Source organism: Hoplias malabaricus, chromosome 9 (genome assembly GCF_029633855.1).
Source record: "Hoplias malabaricus isolate fHopMal1 chromosome 9, fHopMal1.hap1, whole genome shotgun sequence".
In the NCBI taxonomy this organism is placed as follows: domain Eukaryota; kingdom Metazoa; phylum Chordata; class Actinopteri; order Characiformes; family Erythrinidae; genus Hoplias; species Hoplias malabaricus.
The window spans coordinates 37,953,008-37,965,030 of record NC_089808.1 but is presented as its reverse complement, the minus strand read 5'-3'; the positions used below and the strand labels follow the sequence as shown (position 1 = coordinate 37,965,030).

At 40.1% G+C, this 12,023-nt stretch overlaps 1 protein-coding gene across 1 annotated transcript; it reads right to left on the bottom strand.

The window, feature by feature from the left end:
• Window positions 1-7,387: 7,387 nt before the first annotated feature.
• ackr4a (atypical chemokine receptor 4a) lies at window positions 7,388-11,409 on the bottom strand. Its single transcript, XM_066681511.1, has 2 exons — window positions 11,061-11,409; window positions 7,388-9,517 (listed from the first exon to the last, which is right to left on the bottom strand). The coding sequence occupies exon 2, from the start codon at window positions 9,489-9,491 to the stop codon at window positions 8,391-8,393; it is 1,101 nt and encodes a 366-aa protein (XP_066537608.1). The 5' UTR covers window positions 9,492-9,517; window positions 11,061-11,409; the 3' UTR covers window positions 7,388-8,390.
• Window positions 11,410-12,023: the final 614 nt, after the last annotated feature.

The window sequence follows — 12,023 nt, the reverse complement described above, 5'->3', positions numbered from 1 at the left end:
GTTATTGTTCTCTTCTTCTTGCCATTGTTTATAAGGCAATACCTTAGTGTGTTGTGAAGAGGTGAGCACTGATGTGTCTTGAAGCACACTGTGGGTTGAGGTTGGGTATTCATAGTTAGCTAGAGCATTTTTTTTTTGGTCAAGTCATTCTCCATTGTCATGATTATATTGTGTAAGTAGAAAACAAACATTTTCACTGAGAGGCAACCCTGTGTTTTTTCAGCCCAGTGGTGAGTGAGGGGAAATAATTGCATGCTGCAGAGAGAAGTGTGTTTTGCAGATGTTATTTTGGCTTGGAGACATACATTTTTGTGAAGTTATAATGTTTTGATCCAAGAATTCAACATAGTCAACATATGATCTTATGTACCTGTAGAAGGTGGACTTTCCACTGTCAATGAAACAATGCCTCTAAGTACGATGCTATAATGTTATCCTTTTCTTTTCCCTTTCATCTTTCCTTTTCCCTTTCCTCTTTCTTTTCCCACAGCTTTTTAGATCAGGAGTGAACACACCAACCTCATGTTGTAGCAAAGTACACATTTGGCAACACGCTTGCCATCACTGAAAATACCTATAGCAACTGTTTGTGTTTTGAAAATAGGATTCTTCTTTTCCAAATCTATTATATTTTCTGTACTCCAGCCACACGTTTGTAGACACCTGCAGCCCCAGCAATAATTCTGATAGAAGAGGTATTCATTTGGGTTTATCTTGCTTCAGTAATAGCCTTTATGACAGATTTTCAAACACTGCTCTGATGATTTGATGGTGTTTAACCACAAAGTTTTAATTAAGTCTAATACTGATTTGTATTATAATTTTTGGAGCAAAACAGCACTTCAGCTCATGACAAAGTTATTAAATGCCACTCCATCTCAGAAAACACGGTTCCACTGTTCCATAACACGATACTGGTGGGATTTACACCCTTCTAGCCAAGTATTTGCATTGACCTTGGAAACATTAGGTTTTGTTCATAATGGGTGGACAATTAACTGCAATTAAAACATAAATTCACAAATTACAAAGGGTGTCCACAAATAAAGTGGACATATAGAATGTGTTTAATCCTTTGTCCAGGAGATGGAGCTAGACCCAACTACTGCTTTCTTAGGAAATCACCACTTTCAATGCTCAGAATTGTTGGGCAAAGTGCTTTGTTTACTGCTTTCCCCATCGCTGAGGAGAGGACAGGAGGAAGGCTAGATGACCTCCAGAAACCTTCAGCATGGATCTGCCCCACATTCCTTCAGTACTTTAGAGAAGACAATTACATTTTAGGAGAGAATGATTATTTTTATTATTATTTAATTATTTAATTTATATATTTGACAATGTGGACAAACACCTGTGAAACAATCCCGCTTTGCTGTGGTTATATCCACCTCTACTCTGAGAAAACTTTACACTTGAGGTTGGGTTATTTAACTCTGAATGTATTGAATGGAGCTCCATGACTTCAGAAACCTGGAGAAACCTGCGCCATATCCCAATGCTGGGAGCTTTATAACTCTCTAGCCTGCGCTTGACTTTTTCTGGAGCATATTATGTTTTGTTTATTGACAAAACTTCTGGAATTATTAATAAATGAAGCAAAGAAAGCTTGTGGGAGGAAGCACTTTCAGAATGTGGTGTGGACACAGTTGTTCATTTCCTAAAGTGATAGGGACATCCTGTGTGTTGTATCCACTGTTAGCCCTTTTCCACCAAAAGAGCTCAAGTTCTTGATGATGGTGACATCCAGCAAACCGGCCTCCATTTTGAAGGGTACTTAGTATAAACATCAATTGGGGGTGTTGTGGGGTTTCTCTGTTCCAGTGTCGCTGTGGCTGAATTCCAAACTGAGCCAGAGGTAAATGGATAGAGTCAGAACAGAGTCATGGTGTGACATCTGTTTACAGTGGGATCAAAATTAGGTTTGCAAATGGGAACTGAATAGGTTCCATGTTGGATGAAAAACCTTCAGTGTGATGCTGAGGTTTTTAACAGTGCTGCGTTTTACAAAGTGTGCAGAAACTTTGGAATTGTTCTGCCTCCTCGTCTGAGACTCTCCAATCACAGTGCTGGACCCATGAGACAACAAAGAAAAGTTTAAATTGAGCAAAACATCCATCCATCCATCCATCCATCCATCATCTGTAACCCTTATCCAGTTCAGGGTCGCGGTGTGGCCAGAGCCTACCTGGAATCATTGGGCGCAAGGTGGGAATACACCCTGGAGGGGGCGCCAGTCCTCCACAGGGCAACACACACACTCACACACTCAGACCTACGGTCACTTTAGAGTCACCAATCCACCTATCAACGAGGACTGTGGGAGGAAACCGGAGCACCCGGAGGAAACCCACGCAGACACAAGGAGAAAACAACACACTCCTCACAGACAGTCACCCAGAGGAAACCCACGCAGACACAGGGAGAACACACCACACAGACAGTCACCTGGAGGAAACCCACACAGACACAGGGAGAACACACCACACTCCTCACAGACAGTCACCCGGAGGAAACCCACGCAGACACAGGGAGAACACACCACACTCCTCACAGACAGTCACCCAGAGCAGGAATTGAACCCACAACCTCCAGGTCCCTAGAGCTATGTGACTGCAACACTACCTGCTGCACCACTGTGCCGCCCTCAATTATCTAAGAGAACTGAGTGAAAATGGCTAAAGCAGAGCTTCTGCTCCTTGCTCCACACTGCTGTGTGCTTGCACTGAACCGAGCCATTGCTCATTATCATTTAAAGGAACAGGCCATCCTGAACAGGGCTTTTTAGACAGGTTGCGAAAGGTGCTGTGACCAATGTCACAGACGTTTCATGTGGAAAAAGGTGTATAATTGGCCTGTGCTAAAAGTATAAGGTGTGGTAATTTTCCGTTGGCTACTTCACCATCACTAATTAATTTCACCTGGGATCTTTTGCCAAGGATGATAAATCTTACGGTTATTTCCGCTTAAATGTTGATCTTACTGTAAATGCTGGCAGTACAGCATGTTCCTTCATGTTTAAACTGTCGCTCACTTAAATGAGGCACAAATTCTGCAGAGCTGTGGCATTTTGAGGCTTTTTTTTGTGTATTAGTAAGATACGTTATCCAGATTTACCGTGGTCAAGGGGTCTGATTGCAGAGTGAGGTGTTCCTGCCTGAGCTGGGAACTGAACTCTAGTTTACCATATGGAGAGCGGTGGTGTTATTCACTACAAATCACATCTATTTTAACAATGAAAGGATTGAATAAATGTTTTGAACTCCTCTGGAGAGCAGTAGAGTTTATTTGATGGTTAAGATTGCTTGCATAGTTGAGTCCCTCCTTCTCTATATATTTCTGTAGTGTTTTGAACTCCAGTTAGAAATGTTTTAGAGTTTTGACTGAAGTTTTGCCTCGGATAGTTGCACAATAATTTGTGTGTTAAAGAAAGATCTTTTTCATGTCACATGGAACAAGCAAGACAAGATGAAGCTTATTTCCTCTCCTTTTTGTTGGGAGATTTATGGCTGAATTATCTGTGTAGATTCATGCCCATATATTTCCATAAACATCCAAAGTCTCAATACTCAGGCTTCAGCCTTATAACACCATGCTTAAACTCTCAGGTTTTTGCTGCACCATTGTTCTGTTTCTCCAGCTCTAATATGTCCTTGGAGTGTTTTTTATTCAGGCTAGTCTTGACTGGTATGTGGATAATGTAATCATAATTTATCTGTGTTATATATCGTCTGGAATGTGTCACCTGTTCAGATAGGACCGCTGCGGTGGAGTCAGCGGAAGGAAAAAAAACGCTAGGCTCGTTCAAAACAAAAGTGTCTTTGTTGGTAACATAAAACCAGCATCTTGCTCACTGTGCAGTGATTTATCCTGAGTATTAATGAATCACTTGGTTATATGCAAGCGCTGTGATCCCAACCGTTCATTAATCATATAGGCATACTACAAACCATATTTCAAACTATATTTAATCGACAAAATCACATAGATACATTTTCCCTGACCAACGTGATTGTGTTTTGTAAATAAAAACCTGCTCCCTCCAGGGTGTGTAGGCTTCGGACCCACTGTGACCCTTAATTGGATAATGGTTACACAATAAATGAATGAAATATAAACCTATTTAGAAATTGATCCCTGCAACACACTCCAAAAAAAAGTTAGGATAAGGTCAAAATCAACTTCAGCTATAATCTACAGTACTTAATATTGTGAGATAATTCAGGAATACTAGAGTAACACCAGTCCATGTAGGGTAAGGCTGGACGTCAGTGTTGAATGAGCAAGACCTATGAGCCTTCAGATGGCACTGCATAAGAAACAGTCATAATACAGTGATAAATACAGCCATGCAAGGAGAAAGCCATACATCAGTTCTACAGTTGAAACCAGACGTTTACATACACTATATAAAAAGACACACATGCATGTTTTCTCACTGTCTGACCTGAAATCAGAATAAACCTTTCCTGTTTTAGGTGAATTAGGATTTACCTTAATTATTTATATTTGCCAAATGCCAGAAGAATGAGAGAGAGAGAGAGAATTTTTAAGGCTTTTTTTTTATTACTTTCTGCCAAGTCAAAAGTTTACATACACTAATGTTACTACGCCCATATGATGATGTCATGTCTTTGGAAGCTTCTGACCTGAGTTAATCAGACACACACCTGTGGATGTGTTTTAAGACACACCTGAAACACACTGCTTCTTTGTATAACACCATGGGAAAGTCTAAAGAAATCAGCCAAGACATCAGGACTTGCACAAGTCTGGTTCATCCTTGGGTGCAATTTCCAGATTCCTGAAGGTGCCCCGTTCATCTGTAAAAACAATTATAAGCAAATGTAAACAAGATGGGAATGTCCAGCCATCATACCGCTCAGGAAGGAAATGGGTTCTGTGTCCCAGAGAAAAGCATGCTTTGGTGTGAAATGTGTTTATCAACCTAAGAACAAAAGCAAAAGACCTTAATTGCTGGAGACATGTCCTGTGGTCTTTTTGGCCATAATGACCATCGTTACGTTTGGAGGAAAAAGGGAGAAGCTTGCAAGCCTGAGAACACCATCCTTTGAAACTGTGAAACACGGGGTTGCAGCATCATGTTGTGTAGTTGTTTTGCTGCAGGAGGGACTGGTGCACTTCACAAAATAGATGTCATCATGAGGAAAGAACATTCTCATCTTAAGACATCAGCCAGGAAGTTAAAGTTTGGGCGCAAATGGGTCTTCCAAATGAACAATGACCCTAAGCATACTGCCAAACTGGTTACAAAGTGGCTTAAGGAGAACAAAGTCAATGTTTTGGAGTGGCCTCCACAAAGCCCTGATCTCAATCCTTTGACAAGGCGACCTACAAACATGGGTCAGTTACACCAGTTCTGTCAGGAGGAACGTTTTAGCTTGTTTTCATGAAAAATAAGTTTATTCGATGCCAATGATGAAAGGCATTATATTATCGGTGACATCAGGATGGGTAGCTTGCATATATTCAAAGTTTATATTGATGCAGAGGCCAATATTGGGTTTTTAGAGAGACATATGCTGCCATCCAGATGACATCTTTTCCTGGGAAGTCCATGGTTATTTCAGCAAGATGTACCAGACCTCATTCTGTATGTGCTACAACAAACATGGCTTTGCAGAAAGTGTTGTTGTTCTTCATCTTTCTCCTGTGGTGCATCATGAATAGGATTTGAGCTGAGTGTCATGCCAGAATAGGCAAAAATTCCTAACTTTATTCGCAAAACTTTAACAATTGGTATTCTTAGTTCCCAAATGTGTAATCAGAATTAAATGTGGTGTAAATGTGGTCAACACGTCTCTATCTGGTTTTTTTTTTTTTTTGTGTGTGTTGTAGAGATTAAATTATTTTGAATTTACAAAAGGCTATGGAGTTGTTTAGTAAAAACATTGGAAACCATTGTGCTATTATGAGTTATATAAATTGATATTCTTGATTTATTTATTTTACAAACTGTGCCAACATTTCTGGAAATGGGTTTGTATTACAGAGATGTTTAATATTTTAAAGAATAATATTTACTACAAACACAGGTTTATGGTTCTCTTTGGTTATCTTCCTAACTCTGTGTTGGAAAAGCACGGCACATACTTTTACATTTTGTTTATACTTGGTATAAACAGAGTTGGCTTACCTAAAAGTACAAATCATCTCTGGAATACATTCCAACAGGCTGGCTTCTGTCAACATCTCAGACAGCCTCAGAGGCATCTAGGCAATCCTGGAATGGAGTTTTATTTTCTGGACCAGAGCCTGACACCTCTGTGTATAAATCACAGTTATATTTCCGCTTTTCTCATTCAAATCTAGGACGCATTACTTCTAAAGTAAATTTGTCTCTTTTTATTCTGTTCACTTCGGCCCATTCCCTTTATTTGATTTTAATGTTCGCTGTGCATTTTAAAATGGAAACACTGTTTTTGTGTGTGGAATGTGCTGTCCAAAAAAATCCTTGCCTTGTCTTGCCTTATTTTCTTTACCCAGGTATGAGATGTTTTTTTTCTGGATGATTATAGCTCAGCATGGTTATCGTCAAGATGTGCTTGGCTACTGGGGATGTTGAAAAATTCCTGAGATCACAAGCATGACAGAATCGGTCTCTCTCCAATCCGATAAGTCAAAATGTCAGTTAATCCTTTCACGGTGGGAGTCAGGAATCCGCTCTAAATACAGGTATCATTTCAGGATTTTGTTGATCACTCAAACAGCACTGAAAAATAAAGGCTAAGTGTTTGTGGAATGTGTGTAGTTCAGTTCCTGGGCCTTTTCACTTAAAACTGTTGAACTTTATGTGGACTAAGTATGTGCACATTTACCCATCCAACATTTGTTTTCTTTCAAATGAAGAGTTTGTTCTTCTTTGCTGCAGGAAAATCTTGTGCTCTTCTGGGAAGTCTTTAAACTTGAAGCTTCATTACTATGAGGACTGTGATGGCATTTAGCCACAAGAACATTACTGAAACTAGACGCCAGTGTTGTTCTGAATCACCAAGATTGGAGCGCCAAAGCCAAAATATTATCATTACTTTCCATTTAAAAACATGCACTTCATTTTTGTGGATTTGTAGTTTACCATATTTGAACACAGCTGCTGTCCTTCATGTTGTATGAAAATTACATGATGCACGGACCAATAGAAATGCTCAAATTACCTGGAATAAAAGCTCTTAATAATGACTTCCATTGAAAGTTAATAAGGTTTGTCCTTCTCCTGTAACGTTGCTATTTTGTGAGATAGGTCTTTTTAATTGGATAGCGATGATATACTTCTGTTATTTATTTCTTAAAATATATTTAGAAGTCACCAACCACTCACCTGTTTTTAAAGCGTAGCTTTATTTTTTTTATGGCGTACCCAGACCCTGTAAATTCTTACTTAGCTACCGTTAGAAACCTGACTTGTGAGTGCATGTCCATTTTTTTTTTTCTCTTCCATTTTTGAGTCCAAAGGGCATTACAGTGCAGAGTTAAATGAAATCCTGCTTGTTGAACCAGTCGGTTTCTTCCTGTTCCTTTTGAGAGTCAGGTTCCAACAGATATAAGGTGCAGGTTTTTTTATTATTATTATTGGAAATGTGCAGATATTTCTGTATCATGCTTCAAAACTTACTATTCACTTCTCTGTGAATACAGTGCATATACTGAAATTTTGTTTTGAATTGTGGTGGTTGTGAAACACATTTTCACTCCCCGTCTACACAGATGTGATAAGGAGTGCTGTTAGGGGAGTTACTAAAGCAGAAGAGGGTGGGGAAGCAAATAACACTGCAGTGGTGTGGCTGAAGTTTATCAGAGAGTTTTAGTCAGAATATAATAGTTACAGTTTTAAACTACTTAAATATGTATCTGATTTTACTTGCTCAAGTGTCTACCAACTGGAAAAAGTTATAAAATGTACATATATCAATTTACATATTCGGCACAGTGATGCCGCACATACTGTCACTCTCACACAGCTCCGGGGTCTCGGGGTCCTGGGTTCAATTCTCCTCTTGGGTCACTGTGAGGAGTTTGGTGTGTATAGGTTTTTTTTGGGTAATACGCTTTCCTCCCATAGTCCAAAACCTCATGTTTGTAGATGGATTGGCTGTATGAGATTGTCCACTGGTATGAGTGAGTGATGTCCTGTGATAAGTGAGTGATAATTGATTATCACTGTTGACTGTGTTCTTGGCTTGTGCCGAATGATCAGGATCAAGCAGTTACATAAATTTGATGAATGTCAGAACAGAACCTAATTTATTTATATTTTACCTGACTATTGGAAAACATTGGCTTCTCTTTAAAGGACATTAGGTAAGACTTGGTTTTCTTGCTTCTCTGCTCCCCCCGTTATACAATCCCTGTTAAACATCTGTCCCTTGGAGTCCTCATATGGAAAAGGTACTTGTCTCCTGGGAGTGTGAGTTTGTATGAAACGAGATGTCCACTCCCTCCTCCTCTCTCTTTGCTGCTGGCCCCCTCCTCCTCTGACCACAGGCCTTGGCGATTTTCATGATTCTCTGTTTGAAGGAGGTGCCGATGAACACGTAGAGCACTGGGTTGAGGCAGCAGTGGGTCAGGGCCAGGCTCTCTGTGACCTGAGCAGCTCTGTCCAGAGCTTTACTGACCCCACAGTGGGTCACCAGTGCATGCGTCAGGTCCAGAACCCGGCAGAACTTCATAGCGTTGTATGGAAGTTGCGTGAGAATGAAGACGAGGACGATGGACAGGAGGACTCTAACCACCTTCCATTTCTTCTCTCTGATCTCTGGGGGCAGCTTGAGCAAGGTACTGACCACATGAGAGTAACAGTACACCATGATGATCAATGGCACCAGGAAACTAAGCAAAACCTCTAGGACTTCCATTGTGACCTTAGCTTGGAAGGCCATTTCTGAAGGATACACTGCCATGCAGATCTTCCGATCTGGGAACTCCTTGACCATGGACAGGACCAAGTCTGGAATTCCCAAAAGCAAAGCAATGCTCCACACAACAAGGCATATTATAGCCGAGTGGTTCTTCCTGAAAACCTTCCCCAAGCTTCCCCTGTCCCTCAGGCCTGGGGTTAGAGCCAAGTATCTGTCCAGACTTATACAAGCTAACAGCAGCATGCCGCAGGTAAAGTTGATGGTATACAAGGCAGTGACCAGCTTACAGAGGGTTTGACCAAGCTCCCAGCCCTGTCCAGCCACCGAGGCCCAAAAGGGAAGAGTCAGAAGCAGCAGGAGGTCAGTCACAGCCAGGTGAACAACAAATGTATCTGTTAGTGTCCTCAGGTGTTTGGTATAAGCGTACACAGCCACAACCAGGGCATTTCCAGCAACGCCCACAACCAGAGATAACCCGTACATGACTGGTAAGAAGATCCTCGCAAAGGACCGGACGTCATCCTTCTCGCAGATGGTCTGATAGTCTTCATAGCTGAAGTTGTAGCTGTTGTTGTCATTCCCTTCAAAATCATAGTAGTCTTCATCCAATTGGTCCATTTTCCTTATGGCGTTCTGGCTGATTTCTAATAAAAAATATTAGTTATTAGTCTTACCTTAAAAATGTTAAGGTTTAAAAAGGTGAAATACACGTTTTTGCAAATCTTTAATGAGCGAGTTCTGTGTTAAGGTGCAGCTGTTTCTGACAGATGTTTAACTGTGCACGTAACTTTTATCACGTCTGTAGAAATGTATTAACCAATAAGACCCTTGTCAAAGAAACGTGCATTAAGTAATTTTTAAAAGTACACTAAATTATGAACAGTACATACTCCTAGCATTAAAATTCTTATTAGAAATACAACTTTTTTTGTATGTTACAATTAAAAATGTAAACAGTTTTTATCATTTTATTGTACCTGTTTAGCACTGCGTAGTATGAAAAATAAATTCATTCATTCATTATCTGTAACCACTTATCCAATTCAGGGTCGCAGTGGGTCCAGAGCCTACCTGCAAGCCATTGGGCACAAGGCAGGAATACACCCTGGAGGGGGCGCCAGTCCTTCACAGGGCAACACACACACACTCACACATTCACTCACACACTCACACCTACGGACACTTTTGAGTCGCCAATCCACCTACCAATGTGTGTTTTTGGACTGTGGGAGGAAACCGGAGCACCCGGAGGAAACCCACGCAGACACAGAGAGAACACACCACACCATTTTATTAACCATATTACCTAAAAATGAAGTTGTTTGTGAGCAAGAAGAAATTATTCTTCACTGAATTCATTATGAGCTCCATCAGAAAAAAACGCTGCAAAAGCATGTGCATCAATTTGTTCTGTTCTTGGGGATAACATTAAATCCAAAAGTACGTGTGGGTTTAGCCGATTTAAGATGGTGGTTTCAGTGATAGAGACTGTGCACAAAGTGTATTTATATTGAACTTTCATTTATTTATTTTTAATACAATCGTAGTCATTTTTAGCTCTACACAATTACCATAAAATGATAAGTGTGGGAGACTGTCTGTATTTTGAATTTAAATTATAAACCTAATACTTATATATGAATTGTTTGTGTGTTATTTTAAAAACAACATATAGCGACTTATTAAACAGTGTTTAAATGCAACTTACAAGCATTTTTGAGTGCTTTTTTTTGACAAATTCAAAAAACCTCAAATACATTTGAGTATGCAATTTTTAAACATTATTGTTATAATACTTGAAGTATATTCTTCATATACTCTGTGAACTGATGCAAATACCGCATACGCTTCCATGCTACTTTACTTAAGATATAATGCAACTAAACTATACTGAATTGCGCTTTAAATTGTTTTGTATCACCACAGACTGTATATGAACTGCAGAAGTCAGTGGACACAAGTTGAAGTATGAATGCTAGAGAATTCATTTAAGAAACTTTGTTCTTTTTCAACTCCTTCCACAAGTTATGAGTCAAGAGTAAATATATTATAAAGCAGAAACCTTTAGAAACCACCAGTGGAAAACGGGGTTTTACTTTAATTCATTCAAAATAACGGTCTGAACCTTTCTGCCACCACAGGAAATCACTTTAAAATCTGTTCTGAATCCTTGAGTGTGTCTCTTACCTTATGTCTTCACTGTGTGAGAAGGAAGGCAGGATTTCTTCGTCCTCTAGACCCAGCTCCAAGAGAGCGAACACATCCGTGTGAGAGTGAGAGAGAGAGAGAAAGAAAAAGGGAGGGAGGACAGCCAGCTACAGAAGACGTTAAGTGCTATAAATGAAACCTCGTGCACAGACCCAGCCTCGACTGCCATGTGTTTAAAGTGCGAAAAAAGCTTTCATGTGAGATTTGTGCATTGCGTGAACATTTTGAAGTTTCTCTCGCTCCTCCAGCTTCTTCAGTTTTCTGTGGGTGAGAACCCCCAGCACATCTACCCCCCTGAGAATTCTCTGCTGCAACTGTGGTGAATTAAAGTGTGTGCCAGGCTCCTTAGCAGATGTTCTGGCAGGAAGAAAAACAACCTTGATCTGATAAAAAACATGATCTGGCTCTTCGCCAAGAGCTGGATAAAGCAATTCAAATCTGTGCTTAACTACAATTAGTGTTACCTCTGCCAAATGACAGCTACAAAACAATTACAGTGAAATTACCTTGATAAAATCAACATTCCTACTCAAGTTACAAAAAGAGTTTCTGGCCACACTACTCCTTGACACTAGCACAAAAGACCTTTACATGTAATCCATCTCTGTTCACCAAGAGGTGAAGCTGAAAAGTTCTTATTGTGTAATTTACTCAGACTGCAGTGGAACCTCTGAAGACATTCAGGGTCTAACAGCTCAGCAAGTGATTTCTGTAAAGCTCAGTTCTTCTCACATTTCTCTCTTTTTTTGAGTCTGTGGGTGTGTGGGTGGTGTTTTAAACAGCTCACAATCACACACCAACCTAGAAGGGTAAAAGCAGCACGCGCTTCCTCTGGCACATGTGAAGCTAACCAGCAGTTCTTTTTGAACAGCTGATAACACTTTGTGTTCAGCAGTTCAACATGCTTAAAGAAGAACCATAAGTACCTACATGGGTTTTGTA

Coding starts and splice junctions, on each gene's coding strand:
- ackr4a (XM_066681511.1), bottom strand. CDS start 9,491: ATGGACCAATTGGATGAAGACTACTATGATTTTGAAGGGAATGACAAC.